This window comes from Acartia tonsa, chromosome 4 (genome assembly GCF_053477335.1).
Source record: "Acartia tonsa isolate MP-2025a chromosome 4, ASM5347733v1, whole genome shotgun sequence".
NCBI lineage: Eukaryota > Metazoa > Arthropoda > Copepoda > Calanoida > Acartiidae > Acartia > Acartia tonsa.
In genome coordinates, this window is record NC_137263.1 from 57,743,307 (window position 1) to 57,765,837 (window position 22,531).

Here is a 22,531-nt window from a genome sequence, read left to right on the forward strand (position 1 = left end):
ATACATATTATAACATTATACATATAGGAAAATTACAGAGAGTATTGAGGGGGCGTTTCTGATCATACAGGGATGGCTAGGGATACACGTAGGTCTGCTCAGGATATATCAGCAGGCCGGAGTGTATGTTGAGTTTCCCGTTTAGTCACGTTCAGTTGTGCCGGGGAAATCTCCGTGATGCATTGAGGATGCCAAATCCCTGGATAACTGGAGCCTTTCTCTATAAAAGTACATAAGTTAAATATCGCCTAAAACCTACACGCGTAGATTATAAAAAGGTCAGATATACATATAAATGCGCAGCATTATATGTATATTAATTTCTTGGAAAAATATGGGCTCATATGATGATATCATGAGATTTTAACAGAATATAATAAGTACAAATGTTTCATAATTGAACTCGCGATCCGTCATTTGTGGGCTTAAAAATTCAAATAAAAGTAAAATCAAAAGAGGAAAATAAAAGCTTCAAAATGGTACTAATTTCATAAAAATCTGTCCACTCGTTTAGGATCACGAAAAGGTCATTCTGCTTAATTTACAAGTATCTCAAGTAAGACCCACTACACATTGGTTAGTTAGTTCATCCAAAAGGAGAGTAGGGGATGGGGGATCATTTTTTAGCCCGCTAAAAGTTTCACTTTATTAGAGTACAAGATAATCTTGTGTAAGATCCAAGTAATAATAAATCCATTATCATAAAGCTACTCCAGAATAAAATAAGTTAAAAAGATTCAGCTAATTGCGATAAAATATCTCCATAAATTTTTGGATTTTTGAGTCCAATTTGTATGAAATACTCCACTAAGCCTTCTGCTGAATTATTCTCTGCGTCCTAAAAAATAATAATAGTATAATGTTTGTTTGTCTGTCTATCAATCTCTCTGTCTGTCTATCTGTATGCTTGTCTATCTATCTGTCTATCTATAAATCTATGTATCTCTCTGTCTATCTATCTATCTGTGTATCTGTCTATCTTTCTATCTATCTATCTATCTATCTATCTATCTATCTATCTATCTAACTATCTGTCTGTCTGTCTATCTATCTGTGTATCTGTCTGTCTTTCTATCTATCTATCTATCTATCTATCTATCTATCTATCTATCTATCTATCTATCTATCTATCTATCTATCTATCTATCTATCTGTCTGTCTGTCTGTCTGTCTGTCTGTCTATCTATCTATCTATCTATCTATCTATCTATCTATCTATCTATCTATCTATCTATCTATCTATCTATCTATCTATCTATCTATCTATCTATCTATCTATCTATCTATCTATCTATCTATCTATCTATCTATCTATCTATCTATCTATCTATCTATCTATCTATCTATCTATCTATCTATCTATCTATCTGTCTATCTATATGAACCTGAGTAACAATATCATATAGAACCATATCATTGAAAGGATTGTCTCCAGTATCCTCAACAGAAATATTCTCCATAAACTCATCATCATCTGTTTGCTCATAGTCTTCTAAATTTTCAGATTTTTAAAAAATATTTTTATTGCTTTTTTTATTTACATCTAACGGCTAAGCCCTAGAGACCTCTAGGGGCATAAGATGGAAGATGGGGGGAGGGAAGCTCCCATTTAAATGTTAGTTTTTAAAAAGGCAAAGAAATATTGTAGTGGGCAATATATTTTTCTTGGGGAAGGTTTTTTTTCCCAAAATAGTTTTAATATCCTCGGATCCATTAGAAGCTTCACTGTAAAGGAGAACCAAATCAGTTCAGTGGTTAGCAAGATTCTACAACAACAAAACTATCACTCTTTTTTATCTTTAATTTATTTCAAAATATGGGGAGTTCTGTGCTCGACTGGGCACTATGAGGGAAACCACCAAAAAATCTTTAAAAAATCCGGTCCTTGATACAAATTTCTCTTCCTTCTTCTCTTGGTATTCATATTCATGTTCATATTACTGTTGTTGTTATCATTGTTGTTGTTGTTGTTATTATTGTTGTTGATGTTGTTGTTGTTGTTTGTGTTCACGTTGACAATGATGTTGGCCACTGTGTTGGCGGTGATCAGCATGAAACCAACATACCTGAAGCAATGATCATAAATTTAAATCTTGCTCCTTTCATCTTAGAATTTTTTTGTTAGTAAGTTTTCAAATCTAAAGGGTGTTTAAAAAAAAACCAATCGATTCACTCTTTTCAATATAAACCCTACAGTTTTAGTCAAAAACTATCAAAAAATGACCCAAATCATGTCCAAGCAATGACAATGAGAAAGCACTATTGAATTTTGATTTCTTCTAACCTCTCCTGAGCACTATAGCTCGAGTCCTAACCCTTGTGGGGAATTTTTCCCTACATGGAGATTAAAAATCAACAAATTGTCTTAAGTACTTAAAATCTTGTAGATATAACCCATAATGTTTAGAATTTTTGATGGAGCATGTAAAGACCTTTCTATAGACAACCAGGTTTCTGACTCAATTCTAGCCAATTTGGCATAAAAAAAACAGTTCCATCAAACATATACACATGACGGGTATCTCTAGTTCTTGATGTTTGACAGATCTTCTTTTTTGATGTCAAAATGGCTCAGCTTGTGTTAGAAACCTGATTAAGGTGTCTATAGAAAGGTCTTCACATGCTCCATCAAAAATTCTAAACATTATGGGTCTTATCTACAAGATTTTAAGTACTTAAGACAGTTTCTTTTTTTTAAACACAGAGCTGTCATTCTCAATGTTTGAGGGGTTTGTCATTTTGATGCCAAATTGGCAAGGATTGAGTCAGAAATCTGGTTAAGGCGTCTATAAAAAATTATAAACACTATGGGGTCTATCTACAAGATTTCAATTACTTTAGACAGTTTATTCTTTATAAAAGAAGGCAAAACTGTCTTAATTTGTAATAAAATATGCACTCTCCACGTAGAGAAAAATTTTCCACAAGGGCTAGGACTCGAGCTATAGTGCTCAGGAGAGGTGAGTAGAAATCAAAATTCAATAGTGCTTTCTCATTGTCATTGCTTGGACATGATTTGGGTCATTTTTTGTTTCATTTCTAGTCCCCAAAGTTTATAAATTACATTTCTATTCGTTGGCCTAACATATTTAAGGACTTGATTGGTTGGTTCATTGAGTTGAGCGTCCAAATGTTGCAACCAATAATTATAATCTACAGAAGGGGTAATTTTGTGCATCATCATTGGGGATGTACATTAATTTATTGACCATTGTCTTATCAATTTAGATCCCTGATATATTTACATGCATAGATATATCCTACAGACAACTACCTGCCACATTTTGCAATTACCCTTTTTTTAGCAGACTAAAACATAGTTGTCCAATAATATAATGTTGTAAGTTTTTTTGGCTGTACTTTTTTAGGAAGCAATACAAATTTTTTTTTTTATTTTTTTTTTTTTTTGGGGGGGGGGTAGTTTATAAGTTAAAAACCAATAGGTCAATTTTGACATGCCTAAATTGATTTTAAAACCTGTCCGCGTAGGACGTACAGCAAGACTAACCCCAAATATATTAAGCTTCGCTATTACTACTAAATGATCATAAGGAATATTAGGGATCTTAAGGGATAAGACAATGGACAATAAATTGATGTTAATCTCAAATAAGAATAAATAATAAGTACCCCTTATGCAGATTAATATTATTGGTTAAAAAGTTTGGACACTGTTAGTTTGAACCAACCAATCAAGATCTAACTAAAGTACCTAATATTTTTAAGCCAAAGAATAAGAAAAAGTTTGAGTACCAATATAATTTATAGTCCAATGTCTCCTCCCTCCTTTATGATCATTTATACATACCCAATTGTGGACAACGAACAGCCTTGGTCCACAGATCTTCCCTTCACTTCTGATTTGTGGAAAACATTAGACACTTGATTCAATATAGTGGTGGAACAATTACCAATATGCGACATTTCTGTGGCAGCCATTTTTTATCTATTTAAAAGATTTTTTTATAGCAAAGATACTCTATAAATCAAAAAGTCTATCTAGAATTTATTGGGGAAATGTGTTCTATTTTGTAGCTGACATACCGACTGACAAAGTAAATTACATACTGAATGATCGTTGGTATAGGTTATCTTTACAAAAAAAATTCATCCGTATATCTTAAATAGAAGCTTAGAAAATCACATTTCTCCAACTAAGTGACTAACGGACAGATAAATAGAATTATAGAGTAGCTTTAATACTAGAAAAAGGATAGATGAAAATAAAAATCAAATAGAGACGGATTAGTTAAAATATAATTGTTCTTTTGTTGCATAATCGACAACGGACTAAGCAGTTATAAAATAATGATTTTTGGCTATTTTAAAATCATTCTATTCACTTTGTTTCTTGAAAAATGATACCTACAACAACAAAGTGCAATATTTTCAGCGAAGCAACTCTATAATTAAGTCCTAAAAATGAAAGTATGTCCTTATAAAGTATCCTGTATTTACGCAATTTTACAACAAATCTACAATTATTGTTGGACTTCTAAATTAATATTTTGGTTATTAGGTTCTGACACTCTTCAAGTGTTAATGTTCGTTTGTCCTACCGTCTAATTTTAGAGCTTCACTTTTGTGGATATTGTGAACCTTGTTTTCATATTAAATTGTAAAAGTGGTGGGGGAGGGGGGTTATTAATCACAATTTCGGCGTTGGATCTCCAATGATGTGACACAAAAATATCAATAATATGCATTATAATTATTTGTGTTTGAACCAACGAATACAATAACTGATAATGCCAGTGTTGGGTACAAGCCTCAGTTAGATTTCTTTGTTTCTTCCCTCCCTGAATTTAAAGTAGCAGTCTAAAAACATATATTTAATCTGCCTTACATAAAGTTTTTTTTTTGGTTTTGCAGTTCCGGATGTTAACGGTAATTTGTGACACTTGGTGAGCATTTTTATTTAGCACAAAATTTAAATATGAAGCGTTATTCATTTGAAGAAAACAAAAAAGAAAGATTTAATCTTGTATGCATTTCACTTACTATTATTAATTTAATTTTACTTATTTTGTAGAAAATTTCTGAATTGGTTTAGTATTTGAAGTTTTATTTGTTTGATGCACACCGCCTAGTGTCAAAATTAAAAACTAATAACTTCCGCAAATATAAATTTTCCCCTTTCTCCCTGGTAAAGTATGGCATATTATAAATCTATTATGGTAAGCAGTGTATTATCATATACTAGCTATGCCTCAAGAGGGTAGGGTAGGGGTAGGGGGGTAGATCCTCAATCTCATCCCAAACTTTGAATTTTAGTTTTAAAAAGAAAAAATAAATTTTTAATGGTGGAGTCATTTCTATAGGAATGATTTCTATTAAAAGGTAAATTGTATATCATTTAAGCAGTAAGCAAAGATCTCATTAAATTTTTTAAAAGTGCCTCTAGAGGCCTCTGGTTAAACTTGAGGTGGAATTTAAACCCCCCTTCAGACCTTGTTTTTTTGGGCGCTGGAGTTCTTTTTTTTTTTGGGGGGGGGGGGGGGAGAAGAATTTGACCATCACCCCTAACTTTAAATTTAATTTTTTAAATTTTTTTATTATTTTCTAGGGGTGATTTCTCTTGGCTGGGTTATGATACCCTCTCCCAAAATAGTTATAAACCTTCTCAGGACCTATGAGAAGCTACATTGTAAAGGGGAAACAGGTCGATTTGGCGGTTAGCACGAACCTGTGGTACAGACAGACTGGTAATTTTATATTAGATTATTGGTTAAACAGTTTCTTAAATCTAAATTCTTAAAAAGCCCCTACATTTTTAAAATCTATAATGAATGGTGGTGTGTAAAGTATGAATCTAATTTAAATTTATTATAAATGTCAGTCTATATCCTATACTAGCAACTACGCCCCTACATCTTTGTGTAGGTAGTAATTTTTTTCTAGGGGCGAATTCTCTTAAGAGGTTGACGGTACCCTGCCCAAAAAATAACTATAAACATTTCCAGGATTTATTAGAGGCTACATTGTGGAGAACCTTACCTTACCTAAGGCCTTACAAAAACTTTATTACCAAGGGGAAACTGTTTGGATGGACGAGCCCAAATGTAATGAGGTAAATTTAACATAAATTTAACATTTTTTTTGCATTAAAGCTCTTCATTAGAACAAAGCAACTTTTAATCTTTAATCTTTAATCAATGATTCAAACTTCTATAATACAAAGGAGAACGATGTCTATCTGTCTGAAGTTTATGATCTCAGTAACCACTGAACTGATTTGGCTCTACATTTCAGGGAATATACCTACTGGTCCTGTGATGATTTTTTTCCTGCATGCATTATAAGACGTATTACCATATATAAAGGCAAAAGCAAAATTAACCTTGTGCTGTTAGTTATGTGGATTTATTATTCTCAATTTGATTTTTTAAAAATTTAGTTCTTTTATTTCAGTAAAACAACAATGGAAAAGTTTTTTTGGTTATTGATTCTAAATTCTTCGCCTAATTTTTCGTATTTTAGATTTTATAAGAAAAAAATATAAAAATCTTTATTGTGGGGGTGGGGGGGGGGTGGGGGGTTGATTACTTTTTTTAAATTTTAGTTTTAAAATGAAATTTTTTTGGTGGGTGGGATTTTTCATTACTTGGAAGTGTTATGGGTGTTCCACCCCGAAAAAAAACAGCTTAAAACCATCACAGGACCACTTGGTATATTCCCTAAAGAGTAGAGCCCAATTGGTTCAGTGGTTACTGAGACTTCAGACATCGTTATACTTTGTAACATAGATTTTTAACTTGATATAACAGAAAATCTTTTAATTACTAAAGTATTTGCTTTTCTAATTTGTTTGTACACACTGCCCAGCGTCTTCGTGGTAAAATGACAATTTTCGCAAATTTACATTGTGCCTCAATTCCCTGGTATTACACGACATCAATCATATTTCATCTTGATAAGCAGTACATAATTCAAAATTAAAACTGCCTTACATAAACTTCAGTAGACATTTTTATCTATATTGACGACGGTAACAAAAAGGATATACATTTATGTTAGTAAAACAATTTTTTATAATTTTAAGGCTTTGATTTAAAAAAAACAATAATAGATAATTTAATTTCTTGACTTATTAAAAATTTTATTTTTTAGAATCTAATTTTACTTAATATATATGATATATGATACTGTAGTAGTATGTGTAGTTTTAATAAATGTTTAAACACTACCTAGCGTTTTTATTGCAAACTAATACTTTTTAAAAGCGAAGCTTTTCTATAATTAGGGTTGGTCCGTCCGTCCGTACGTCCGTCCGTCCGTACGTCCGTCCGTCCGTCACGGATAGCTTTTTTCATTAATTTAGACATGTAAGAATTGTCCTATCAATTTCAAATTTTGCATGGTGATTCCTTTAGTAGTTAGGTACGATTTAGAAAGCGTAGCAACTCTATAATCATTTCCAAAATGTCCGTACGTCCATTTTAAACATGTTAATTTTTTTACTTTTTTAAATAGCTTTTTTCGTTAATTTAGGCATGTTAGAATTGTCCTATCGATTTCAAATTTTGCATGGTGATTCCTGTAATAGTTAGGTCCGAGTTAGAAAGCGTAGCAACTCTATAATCATTACCAGAATGTCCGTACGTCCATTTTAAACATGTTGATTTTTTTTACATTTATAACAACAAATTTGTATGTGACCTAATTATCTGATTGGTCTGATTTTTGGTATACTGATTCCTGGGACAACAAAGTACAATATTATAAGCGAAGCAACTCTATAATCAAGTCCTAAAAATGTAAGTATGTCCATAATCATTATCCTGTATCAAGCAGTTTTTTAACAAATTTACTTACAATTTTGCTTTGACTCTTATACATTCGCATTCTGATTATTCAGTTCTGACATTATACAAGTGTTAATGTCCGTTTGTCCTACCGTTTCAGAGCTTCGCTTTTATGGATGTTGTCATCCTTGTTGGGAATTAAAAATTTCATGGCTGCCTAATTTAGCTATAATATATACATTTCCTTTCATATAAATTTTTAAGCTTTTTTAGTCTGTAGCGACGGATCTCGCTAAAATATTCGTATCATATAATTGTGTTTTAATATGTTGACTGAAATAAATATTTTGATTTGATTTGATTTGAACCGATATGGTTTTCTTTACAGTGAAGATTCTTACAGGTCCTGATATGACTTTATGCTATTTTAATTCTATAAAAAAAATCTGGTTACGGTTTCAGGCTATTTTTCTGCCCTTCCTTATCCCATATATATGAACCTCTATATGCTAAGGGCACATCAGCTAGTATTGTTAAAAGTACCAATAGTTTTTTTTTTATTTTGATTAGTCAAATAAGATCTTGTATTTGGTTCTCTATTTTAGGTTCCATGATATTAATTAATTAAAAATTTACATGATTCATTATAAAATATTTATTTTAGCAATTGTTCAAAGCAATATAATCAGAAATATTTATATATTATTTAATTATTTATGTAAAATATTATGATATGTTTTTTTTTTTTAAATTAATCATTATACAATATTTTGAGGATTTCACACACAGTACCATATTGAGCACTGAGAGGTTACTTTTTTCTATGCCTTTAGCCCTTTTTAGGTAGCCTTGCCCAGTACCCATTATAACCTAACCTAAGGAAAAACTGATTCATTTTAAAACTAAAATAAGTAGAAGGAAGTTTCTGTGCTCAAAAAGGTACTTTGCGGGAAACGCCGATTTTCTGTTCTTTCAAATAAAATATTAAAACGAGAAAATTTAAAATCCTTATAATAAAGTAACAGGATGTCTTTTTGTCTGTTTGTTTGTACCAAAAAAAACTCTCGCTAACCGCTAAACCGATCGGGTTCTCCTTAACAGGGTAGCTTCTCATAGTTCCCGGGAAGGTTTATACCTATTTTGGGGGAATTTTTTTTACGTTTCTCGATTTTACAAAGAGAGTTCAACGCAACATAAACGTCAACGCAACACAGACATATTTTATATTTAAAAAAAAAACATTAAAAGTGCCACTAGAGGCCTTTGGGGGGCGTAGCCGCTAGTACAATTATATAATCAGATATCTTAAGGGATAAGACAATGGCAGATAAATTAAAGTACAATCTTAATTAGATAAACAAAATAACACTTTTTTGTAGGTTATAATTTTTACTTTGCTAGCTTACCAACCTTTAAAAATTAATATAAGTCCCCAAATATTCATTGGGGACTAATAAAATGTAATGTCCAATGTCTCATCCCTCCCTCTACTGCTTTTATCCAACATCTTTACTCGAGCATTAATTTTATTTCTCGTATTCATTCGAATCCGGTGGATAGGAACCGGTTCTCATACATACGAAAAAAACTATGTCTAGCATCGTATTATATCCAGCTTTCTACGAATATAAAAATGTACAATCATAAGATTAAAACTAGTTTTTAAGCCGGTGCCTCGGCACCTCGGGGCTGAAAAAACTAGTTTTAATCCTATAATTGTACATTCTATATCCGCGGAAAGCCGTTTATAATACGATATAAGAAATAACTATTATGGCGCAGAAATACTTACTTTGGAAAAGAATTGATAATAGAGAGAGGGGGGGGGGGTAGTTTTTCATTTGTTTATTTATTACTTGAAGTTTTGGTTAGACTATGTTATTTTGGTTACTTGGTAGCCCCACAGGTTTAGGACACTCTGGAGGGGTTTTACAAAGAACTCCCCTTCCCATAATTTTCAATTGATAAAATATCAAATTTACAAGCAGCAATGTCATCTTATAAAGGTGACTCTTACATCATGTCTGACTTGAATTTAGATCTCCTTAAATTTGAATCTCATTTAAAAACGAATGATTTTATAGAGAACACTTTATCTAACGGGTTTTTGCCTTTAATTACTAAACCAACTAGAGTTACACATGCTTCATGTACATTGATTGATAATATTTTATCTAATTCTTGCAATAATACATTGGAATCTGGCGTTATTCTGAACTCAATTTCTGATCATTTCCCTATTTTTCATGTTAGTTCTCAAACACAAAAAACAGAAAAGCCTAAAACATTTATCAGCAGGGATATAACAAGTGAAAAAATTATTCAATTTAATGCAATGTTAAACACGAACAACTGGGGTAATGTTCTTAATGAATTAAACCCACAAATTAGTTTTGAAAACTTTCATGAAGTATTTGATTGTGCTTTTAATTCACATTTTCCCATCAAAGAAGTTAAATTTAATAAAAATATTCATAAAATAGAGGGATTTATGACGGGAGGGCTTATGATTTCTAGACGAAAAAAACTTGAGCTAGGGACAATTTATTCAAAAAATAAAACACCAGAAAATAACATTGCATATACAACATATAGGGACATTTACAATAAGGCAATAAAAGATGCAAAGAAAATTTTTTACAGGGAACAACTTAATCAAAATAAAGAAAATCTAAGAAAAACCTGGCAAACTTTAAGACAAGTAATCTCAAAATCAAATGACAAGACATCGTGTATAGATGAAATAATTGTCAATGATACATCTTACAGTAATAATCATGATATTTCTAACAAATTTAATACTTATTTTACTTCAATTGCTGATGAAATTGCCAGCCAAATTAACCCTTCCCCACTTAATCCGTGCGACTTTATTCCTGATACAGACAGTGTATTTAAGCTAAGAGAAATAAATATTCATGTTCTTTTTAATTTAGTGAAAAAAATGGAAAATAAAAAGAGCTCTGACATGTTTGGATTATCAAATTGTTTATTAAAACAAATTATAAATAGTATTGCCGTACCTCTTGTTCACATTATTAACCAATCTATTAAAACAGGCCAAATTCCTTCACAATTAAAAATTGCTAAAGTTTTGCCAATTTTTAAATATAGTAACAGCTCTAAAATGGATAAATGTAACCCTGGCAATTATCGTCCAATAAGTTTGCTACCTATTTTTTCAAAATTGTTAGAAAAAATTGTATCTGAACAACTCACAAGATATCTTGAATTTAATCAAATTATCTATGAACATCAATATGGATTTCAAGCAAAAAAATCTACACTACATCCTATGATCCACCTTTTGAATTATCTAGGACAAGCAAAAAATGAAAATTTAATTACTATAGGGGTATTCTGTGATCTTGCTAAATGTTTTGATACAATTTCGCATACAATTTTATTAAAAAAACTTAAAAAAATTGGTATACATGGATTAGAATTAGAATGGTTTAAAAACTATTTAAGTAATAGAAATCAGTTTGTTTATACAAATGGCGAAAAAAGTGATTTATTAGGAATCAGCAAGGGTGTCCCACAGGGAAGTATTTTGGGTCCAATTTTGTTTCTAGTTTATATCAATGATATTAAAAATTATACTAGCTTAATGACACTACTCTTTGCAGATGACAGTAATTTTTTGATATCAGGAAAAGATTTGAATGAGATAATTGAAATACTCAACATTGAACTTAAAAATATCTGTGATTGGTTTCGTTGCAATGAAATGTCTCTTAATCCAACTAAAACTAAATTTATGATCTTTAATAAAAGGGAGGATTCCATAACTTGGGAACAAATTAAAATTAAATTAGATTTTAATAATGAAAATGAGAATGATACAGATAAAATTAGATATTTGGGTTATATCAACCAACAGAGTGAAATTCCTGCAATTAAATTTTTGGGTGTGTTTATTGATTCTCAACTTAACTTTAAATACCATATTGAATATTTAAGGAAAAAAATATCTAGAAGTTTGTTTTTAATCAATAGAGTTAAGCATATATTATGTGAAAAATCCTTAGTAACACTATTCCACTCTTTTATAAATAGCCATTTATTGTATTGCTTGCCAGCATGGAGCTGTGGCTTAGAATCATCTATTAAGCCTTTAGTAGTTCTACAAAAAAAAGCTATTAGAATTATACACAAATCCGCTTATAACAGCCATACGCCACCTTTGTTCAGGAAAATTAATGTTTTGCCTATTAAGGAGCTATCTATTTATACAAAACTACTATTTTTTTATGATTTTATTCGCTGGAGGCTACCAAATTCTTTTGATGGTGTATGGATTAGAAATAATCTAAGAAATCAGAGACAACTAAGAAATTCTAGTGAGTTTTATATTCCAATAGCCAAATTTAAAAAAATTGAAAGGTTTCCATTCTTTTCATTTCAAAGACTATGGAATAATTTTTGTCATGAAAAAGATCTTTTAAATGAGAATATTCCTAAAAAAACATTTGCATTAAATCTTAAAGATGAACTTTTTAAATCTATATGTAATATTGAAGAATGTAATGAATGTACTTAAAATATATTGATTTGCCTGGATTTATTAAAAACCTTACATTATTGATTACAGAAATGATTTTAAAATTGAAGAAAAACTAGCCTTAGAACTTGTTGTAACCCTTCTTTCCTTCTCTTTTTCCCCTGTCCATTTAATTTTACCTACATTTATTTTGACATTATTATTTCTTATTTTTCTTATTATTTTAATGCCAACCTAAAAAAGGCAATGCAAACATCTCGGATACGCATATTCCTACTTTTAGGGAAGCCTAATCAGTGCCACACATAACATCTAGTGTTAGTCATGCAATTTAATTTTATAAATATTATGAAAAATTGTAAAGTACACCTGGTACTAAGCAGTAGCTTGGTGTACTATTGTATGTACTGCTTCGTAAGACGGGGCGTAATCTGTCACTGAATAAATGTTTTTTATGTTTTTTTTTTTTTATGGAAACTAAGGAGTTGGGGATGGAGGTTTAGTGCTCGACATGCACTTTGAAAGGGAAAGCACTTTATTTAATTTTAAGAAAATTACGATTATTCACTGGTTTCATAGCAACATTACATAAATATAATTAAAGGACAAGGTAGATATTATCGACAGATTTCCAGGGGTAGTGAAATGAAATGTTTAATAAATTCCAGTTTTGTTAGCACGGCCCTTCGGTCCACTCGGGGTTTTAATTATTAGTTTTCATAACACAAATAAACTTTAATGTTTTCACTTTCAACGCTAAGCTTTCACTAACCGTATATACAGCTTTAAAAAAAGTATAAGTAAAAATTGCAACGGTATTTTTTACCTACTTTCATCAATAACCAGAGGGAAAGAAAAGGATATAAATAACAGTATAACAGGACACACAATCAAGAATCTAAAGGGATAAGAGACTGGCTATTAAATTCATATACATCCCCAATGATGATTTACAAAATTACCCCTTATTTAGATAACAATTAGTGGTTAAAACGTTTGGACACTTAACTCAATAAACCAACCAATCAAAATTCAAAAGAAATCCCTAAAGTTCTTAAGCCAACGAATAAGAACTTTGGTGACTAGTGTGATAAACAAACACCCCATGTCCCATCCCTCTCAGCCACTTTATGATAGTTTAAGAAATGTGAAAGCAGGCCTTCCATTTTAAATTCTTTTAAGGAGGGTGTCGACACCCCCCTTTCTCCACTCTTGAAGCATAAAAGAAACAATTTGATACTTTCATTCTAGGACGTTCAAGCTTTTTTATTTTGGATGGAGGGGATGGGGGGGGGGGTGGTAGTATGAGATAAATTAAAGTTTTTGAGGGTGGGGGGTAATCTGATGTACTTAAATTAATCTAATTATAAATACATTTTTTATTGTATAACATTTGACTGTTCAGATTTTTTGCTATTGTTGCGTACTTCTTCACGAACATAATTGATCTAAAATTTCAGAAATATCATTGGAGGTATTCGGTGATACGACAAGTGTCATGTGTGACGTCATAAAAATACGTGTAAATCCATCTCTTTTTAGGGGTTTCCTTTCCCACTTCTCCTCTCATCCTTTCTTTTTAGACGTATTTTTATGACGTCACACATGACACTTTAAGTATCTCCGAGGTGTTCTATAAGGCTTTGGTTTACAATTCTTCTTGAGTTTTCTTTATTTTCTGAAGCACTATCATTATATAGTCCACATCAGGGGCAACCAACACCTGAAATAGTTATTTATATAATCGTGTTATAGACAGCTTTCCGCGGGTATCAAAATGAAAAATTATAAGATTAAAAACAGTTTTGTCTTGCCGAAGGCACGGGCCAACAAAACTGATATCAAGTTTTGTATTTTAATTTTAATATTCGTTGAAAATTTTCTGTAATACAATGATATGCATGATTTTTCAGTAGGGCTGAGAACCGGTTCTGATCCGGTTGATATTAATCGGTTTCGAAGACATATTTGAAAAATATTTTTAAGAAGTAAAAAAAAAGTTTTTTTTTCGCGGGGGTAAATTTTTCTAAGGGGCGATTTCTCTTGGAAGAATGGTGGAGTAATCTCTAAAATAAACCTCCCCAGGACCTATAAGAAGCTATATATAAGTCTTAAATCTAGAAATCACACAACCTTTCATTAATGTATAATATTTGAAAAACATCCTAGAAGTAATACAAAGTTGATTAGCTTTGCTACTTATGGATGTTGTCATCCTTGTTTATATACTTTTCTTGTCAGATATCAAATAAATTAACAAATAACAAAACTCCTGGTACTTCATAATTATAAATCATACATTTATTACCTCATGCTTTTTGGATGCAATTCTAACAAACGTGAGTTGATTGGTTGGGTCTAGATCTCTTACCAAACATTTGGCCCTCTCTGCCAGCTGGGAAATCTCGGCAGAATACTAAAATAGATTAAATTAGATTTATTATTCTTGGGTGTACATTACATATATAAAAATAACAACAATGATAAATTAATTAAATGAATATTATATATACAGTCAAATTTTATTGATATAGCTAATTTATATGAAAATTTTCTTCCTAAATGGCAGTTTCCTATAAAGGTAGGAAAAATGCAGTAATGTTTATTCTCACATTGTTTTCATACAGGCCATATAGGTGAGATAAAAATAAAAAAATATCATCAAACATTAGATAAAATCATAATAGCGGGGAAAGAATGATAATGATTAGGGCATACAAGTCTAAAATATCAACAGAATAGAAATAGAAGATCTAGATGGTCAATTAGGCAGCATAATCAGTAAAACTTAAAAATGGATTCCAGAAGGTATATTCCCAATCAGTTAAGCGGTTACTGAGATCTTAAGCTTCGGATGTACAAAGAGACATCTTTCTACTTTGTATTATTTTTTGTTATATATTATTAATTTCATTAATTTCAACGAGCCATAACATATGTTTTCCCAAAAAGAATTGTCTTTATGTGAACAAATTTCCCCCAGAAAATTGATTTTACCTATAATACTTCCACCCTTACCTGTACGGTAGCTGTACTGTCCAGATTAAATTTGAAAGGTATTCTTTAGTTTAGTTTTAATTAAGTCAAAATTATGTTTGACATTTTCTCCCCAATTACTGTTCATATTCTCTACTGTTAATTGAAGACAAAATTTTTATGTCATATTTCCCTCCTTACCTGTACGGTAGCTGTACTGTCCAGAGTAGATTTGATTGGAATCCCCTCATTGTTGATAACCACCACCCCTTCAACCTGAAACAAAAACCTAACATGTACATATGAATAAACATAAATAGAGGGGACTTTGCCGTTTCTACAACTAGCAGAAATACAGTGGATGTTTTATGACTTTATTTTTGGCAGAGGTGCTTAAATTTTGACAAAAATATCTAGTTGTATTTCTTCAAGTTGTAGAAATGCTACGTAGCCAATTAAAGCCCTAACCAAACATAATTTTATAAAGATATCTATTTTATAATGTTTACACATTTCTGTCTTATGTAGCAGTGTTAATAACCACCACCCCTTCAACCTGAAACAAGAACATGACATGACCATAGGAATAAACATAAATATATATAGGGGACTTTCTACAACTGGCAGAAATACAGTTGATGTTTTTAAAGGTTGTCAGATTGTTATTGCTGCGCTACTTGAACCCTCTATATATTAGGTATACCATAGATCTTAAGGGATATGATATTGGGTGATAGATTAATAAAAATCCCCAATGATGAGAAACAAAATTAGTTCTTCTGTAGATTAAAATTATCGCTTTAAACCAATCTGAATTCAATAAAAGTTTATATATATAACCCAACAAATAATATAATGTTGTTATAAAACTTTGGGTACCAGTCTAATTTCAAGTCTATTTCCTCATCCATTCCCTGTAATATGTGAAGATGCATAACAATTTAATTATACATATGTGTATTTCTTCTTATGACAATTCTAATTATTAATTATATAATTTTGATGATAATCAGATGTTTGGGTGTGCATTTACTTACGTAAGACAAATTGTTTATTAAGAAACGATATATTGTTTCTTGGATCCAGAGTTTTAAGTGATGATCCGCAGCTGTCTAAATTAACGACAACCCCCTTTACCCCTTTATCCCATCCCCTCCCCTCCTACTGGATGAACGAACTGACCAATCAATAAGGTCCATAATTGCCAGCTCAAATGACGACAACTTTTCCTCTGTTATAATATCTACGTATATTCTTTATCCATCAATATAAAGTAGTATGGTTTATTTGGCTCGAACGACTTCTTAGGGAAGTTTTACAAATTATTACAAAAGCACAAAGAGGGAGGTCATTTTCTAGTAAATCCCGTAAAGGTGTGTGTTATAAGGCCTAAAAATAGTAGTAGAACGATAAGGTGCTCTATATATTTGTATTTCCTATTGAATAGAACAATAGGGAAGAAATTTATTTTTTTTTTTTTTTGATAACCGTACCTGGAATATCTGAAATTTCTATCAAACGCTTTGTTTGGCTCAAACTGACCCAAATAAAAAAAAATATAATTATAATAAATCAACCTGTAAAGAATGACTTCTTCCTTTGTTTAATGGTATAGATTGTTCTTAACCTTTACCTTGTACCTATAGAAAACATTATTATTATAATTATATTTTTTTTTAATTTTTGTCAGTTTGAGCCAACAAAACGTTTGATAGAAATTTCGTATTTTTTTTAGATAATCCAGGTACGGTTATCAAAAAAAAAAAAAAAATTTCCCTATTGTTCTATTCAATAGGGAATACATATATCTAGAGCACCTTATCGTTCTACTACTATTTTTAGGCCTTATAACACACACCTTTACGGGATTTACTAGAAAATGACCTCTCCCTTTATCTTTTCCTTTGCTTTACTTTCATCAACAAATGGTTACTACATGTTGGCTAAGCCGCTAGCATTTAGGGTTAGAAATATATTTTAGAATTAAATTCAACTGAAGGTATTTATGAAACTTACTAAAAAGTAGAATAAATTCCAAGATATTTAACTTTAGAAGGAAACTTTACTTCTATTTTTTTATCATCGCAAAAAAAACTAGTTGTTCTGAAACTTTGACGGAAACCATAGCACACCATTTAAAATGTTAGTTTTGCAAACTGTATGTTTAACAAGGGCAATTACGTGCTTAAGTAGCGCAGCAATAACAAAGGAAAACAAGAACATTAAAAAAAACTTAAATGCACCCTCTAGAGGCCTCTAGGGGCACCTAAGGTGAGAGGTAGGAGGGTTGTGGATGGGTGTAGTCGAACCCCTCCCATTTTCAATTTTAGTTTCTAAAAGAAAAAAAACAAAAAAAAATGGGGGGTGGGGAGAATAGGGGTGTCATTTTTTTCTTGTGAGGCTGGTGGTACCATCCCCTAAAATAGTTATGAACCTTTCTAGGAACTATGAGAAGGTAAATTGTAAAGGAGAACCATATCGGCAAAGCGGTTAAGGATATCTATCGGCACAGACAGACAGACATCCTGTTACTTTTAAATATGGATATATTTTAATGGGTGGTAAAACGTGAAGGTATAATTCAGGAAGAAATATTAAAGCTAGCTTATTAAGTAGCCTTAGTATTGGCTGAAATAAAATTATCATTAATACTTGCCAAAGAATTTGTGATATAATACAACTAAAATACTGATCAGCATACTGTTCTTAGGCAGGGAGGAAGGAGACAATGGACTATTTATTGCACTAGTTCCCAAAATTTGATGATAACGTTTTTGTTTTTTTATTCGTTGGTTTGACAACTTTATTGACTTTTGTTGAATTTTGATTGGTTGGTTCATTAAGTTGAGTGTCCGAACGTTCCAACCACTAATTGTAATGTATAGCAGGGGTAAGTGTAAGTATATCATTTGGGATGTACATAAATCGGCCATTGTATTATACCTTTAGATCTCTGAATCTTAGGCATTTTAAAATCCTTTTGATGTATGAAGATTCTTGTAGTAATCTATAATCCAAATTAAAGTGATTTATCTATGTCTATTCTTCAAGATAAAGTTTAAGATCTCATTAATATCGCTGGACCGATTAGGCAATGCCTGCAAGGTATAGTATCCCTTAACAAGCTATTAGGCAATTTAAAATAATAAATGTAGATTAAAAATAATGATTTTTATGGTTAAGTACATAAAACATCTTTCATTTTTAAAAATTATTAAAAATGTTTAAATAGAAAAGTTTATTAGTTATCCTTATGGTAATGGACGTCCAAGGGTTGTGGGGTAAAAAGGTGATTACCCTCTCCCTGAAAATTTTTAAATTTTTCTTTGCCTATATGATACATGATTAATCCCCCCCCCCCGAAATAAAAAAAAAACATGGACGTCCTTATGTTCGTGTGGCATTTTAAATTGCAATCTGTTTTACATAATTATTGTTCTTATATCATATATGTAGTTAGAAGAACATTTTCAGCTATAGGGCCAGTTATTCAGAGGATTTTTAATCTTTTTCATTTTAATATCCGTGGAAAGCTGTCTATAATACGACGCCATAAATAATCATTGTTATAAAGAACTAATCCTTATGTTCGTGTGGCATTAAATGACAATCTGCTTTACATAATTATTGTTCTTATATCATATAGTTAGTAATATTTTCAGCTATAGGGTCAGAAATTCGAAGGATTTTAAAATATTTTTACTTTTAATATCCATGGAAAGCTGTCTATAATACGATGCGATAAATAACTATTTTTATAATGAACTAATCCTAATATTCGGGAAGAATATTAAATGACAATCTGTTTTACATAATTATTGTTCTTATATCATATAGTAAAATATTTTCAGCTATAGGGTTAGATATCCAGATTTTTTCTAGTATTGCTTTTAATCTTAATATCAGTGGAAATCTATCTATAATACGATGCGATACATAACTATCCTTATAATGAACTAATCCTTTGCATAATTATTGTTCTTATATCATATAGTTAGTAGAATATTTTCAGCTATAGGATTTAACCTTATTATCCGTCTATAATTCGATGCGATAAATAATAATTCTTATATGATGAACTATTCCTTATGTTAGTGTGGCATTAAATGCCAATCTGCTTTACATAATTATTGTTCGTATATCATATAGTTAGTATAATATTTTCAGCTATAGGGCCAGTTATTCAGAGGATTTTTAATCTTTTTCATTTTAATATCCGTGGAAAGCTGTCTATAATACGACGCCATAAATAATCATTGTTATAAAGAACTTATCCTTATGTTCGTGTGGCATTAAATGACAATCTGCTTTACATAATTATTGTTCGTATATCATATAGTTAGTAGAATATTTTCAGCTATAGGGTCAGAAATTCTGAAGATCTTTTTCTAGTATTGCTTCGAAACTGGTTTTAACCTTAATATCCGGTAAAATTTGTCTATAATATGATGCAATAAATAATCATTCTTATATAATGAACAAATTTTTATGTTTGTGAGGCATTAAACTACAATCTGCTTTACATAATTATTGTTCTTATATCATATAGTTAGTAGAATATTTTCAGCTATAGGGACAGAAATTCGAAGGATTTTTAAATATTTTTTTATTTTAATATCCGTGGAAAGCTGTCTATAATACGACGCCATAAATAATCATTGTATATATATATTATTTCACAGCCGGCTGTGAAAAACACTTTCAAAGCCGAAAAAAAGTGAAAATATATGTTGACAGTTTTGAACCCCTTTTTACTAAAAATAAACTCCTATAAAAAAAATTGAGGATACTAAAACCCTTTTTTCCTTCCAAAATTAACCCCTTGATAAAAACTAAAAATATATGTATTTCGGCTGCAGGATATCTATCTATTAACGCTTACATTTTTTTATGAAAGAAATATTTTTTAAGGCATAAAATCACCAAACTTTCCAAATTGAAAATCAACTTTTCTACAATTAGGTTCGGTCCGTCTGTCCTTATATTCTTTTTGCTAATATAGACTCAACAGTCGGGCACCTTGCCGCTCCTTAATAGATTTGGGGGAGAGGAGGGGGCGTTCAACGCCCATCCCCCCTATTTTCTCATATCCTGTTAGAGCAAGAGGACTAAACTTTTTATAATAAAATCTAAATCATAAAAATATCTTGGGGCCAACAAAACTGGAATTATTCTTTTAAAAATCCTTATTATTAGCATAACTGTCGATAATACGATGTGATAAATTACTATATTACCCAATAATGTAAAGTTAAAACTTTTTGTGTTTATGTATAAAGAGCATTTTAAGAATGCTCTACCTGCACTAGATATGGAATAGATCGATAGCATGTTAGAACTGTCCTATCAATTTCGAACTTTGTATGGTAATACCTGTAGTAATTAGGTATTTAGAAAGCGTAGCAATTCTATAATCGTAACCAAAATGTCCGTACGTCCATTTTAAACATGTTGATTTTTAAAACTGTTTTAGCAACAAATTTTATATGATATAATTATCTAATTGATCTGATGTTTTGGAATACTGATTCCTAGGACAACAAAGTACAAAATAATAAGCGGAGCATCTCTATAATCAAGTCCTAAAAATGTAAGTAATAAGTATGTCCTTAAACTTTATCCAATATTGTGCAGTTTTTACTTACAATTTTGTATTGACTTTTATACATCTCTATTCTGATAATTCAGTTCTTACACTCTACAAGTGTTTATGTTCGTTTGTTCTACCGCTGGAACGATTAATAAAAAAAATTCAGGGTGGTTTTAAAGGTAAATCATAGGTTTTATGCTATTTTAATAGGTGGATGCGACACTAACTTTTTAAAATAACATATTTTTTTCTATTCACACAACGTGTCCTATTTATCAATTTATTGTTATGCATGTATGTGTGTATGTATGTCAACTAAGATCTTATTAACGGCTGGACTGATCATAACAAAATTTTCAGGGAAGTTATATGGAGTTCCAGGGTAGGTTTAAGCTATTTGGAGGAAGGATCAATACAAATTTAGATAGATAGATAGCCGGTGCCTTCGGCACCACGGGGCTAAAAAAACTAGTTTTAATCTTATAATTGTACATTCTATATCCGCGGAAAGCCGTTTATAATACGATACGAGAAATAACTATTCAAATCCGGTGGATAGGAACCGGTTCTCATCCATACGAAAAAACTATGTCTAGCATCGTATTATATCCAGCTTTCTACGAATATAAAAATGTACAATCATAAGATTAAACATTCTGTATCCGCGGAAAGCCGTTTATACTACGATGCAAGAAATAACTATTATCGTTATTGAGAATGTTGTTTATAAACACATCCTCCAATATATTATCCCTTAAGGTCCAAGAAATGTTTAAAACTTATTTCTCGTATTCATTCGAATCCGGTGGACAGGAACCGGTTCTCATCAATACGAAAAAACTATGTCTAGCATTGTATTATAAACCGCTTTCTACGAATATAGAAATGTACAATCATAAGATTAAAACCATTTTTTAGCCCGTGCCTTCGGCACTTCGGAGCTAAAAAAACTGGTTTTAATCTAATAATTGTACATTCTATATCCGCGGAAAGCAGTTTATAATATGATGAAAGAAATAACTATTATAACCCTCCGTCCCCTTTCAACTTTTAAGTACTCCCCTTTTAAAAGCAAAGCTTTTCTACAATTAGGGTCGGTCCGTACGTACGTCTGGAACGGATAGCTTTTTTCGTTAATTTAGGCATGTTAGAATTGTCCTATCGATTTCAAACTTTACATAGTGATTACTGTAGGTACGATTATGGATATTGTCATCCTTGTTTTTACAGAAAAAGAACTTTCAATAGCTAAGTGGGTGGGAGATATCTGACACCTTTTTTTCAAAAAATTTTCCCTTGTTAAGTTTAACCAATTAATTATATTACTTTCAACACATATTTTCATTTTTCTAGAAATATAGATATTTTTTAAATCTGAAATAGCTAGATTTAAAAAAAATAAAATATAAAAAAGACAGCCATGTCGATAGACAAATAGAGAGATAGAGGACAATTAAAGTGTTAAAAGATAAACAGACAGATAGATAGAAAGATGGATAGACTTTTGTGATGGGAGGAGGAATGTCTTAACCTCATAAACCCCAGAATAAGTTTCTGTGACCTATTTAAAGTCACCCTGAAAAATAAAGGAATATTATTTAAAAAAAGATATATTGGGTTGGAGGTAGGAAGGGAGTGAATTGGGTCAGGGGGGGGGGTGGAAAGGGGGTAATCGTTATTATTAGCTCGCTGCAAGTTTCATTTTATTAGAGAACA

General features: G+C 31.0%; 1 protein-coding gene and 1 long non-coding RNA gene across 2 annotated transcripts in view; both read right to left on the reverse strand.

Moving 5' to 3' along the window:
* Positions 1–575: 575 nt before the first annotated feature.
* LOC145315579 (uncharacterized) lies at positions 576–2,106 on the reverse strand. The gene is made up of 3 exons (XR_013878082.1): positions 2,067–2,106; positions 1,386–1,492; positions 576–838 (listed from the first exon to the last, which is right to left on the reverse strand). It is a non-coding gene; the product is annotated as an uncharacterized LOC145315579 (long non-coding RNA).
* Positions 2,107–13,897: 11,791 nt separating this feature from the next.
* LOC145315580 (dynein light chain roadblock-type 2-like) overlaps positions 13,898–22,531 on the reverse strand; it is a 96,508-nt gene continuing 87,874 nt past the window's right edge. The window contains exons 3-5 of the mRNA XM_080155559.1: positions 15,427–15,501; positions 14,558–14,665; positions 13,898–13,972 (exon numbers count right to left, since the gene is read on the reverse strand). Of these exons, the coding sequence (XP_080011685.1) occupies positions 13,898–13,972; positions 14,558–14,665; positions 15,427–15,501 (258 nt within the window). The remainder of the gene's footprint in view (positions 13,973–14,557; positions 14,666–15,426; positions 15,502–22,531) is intronic.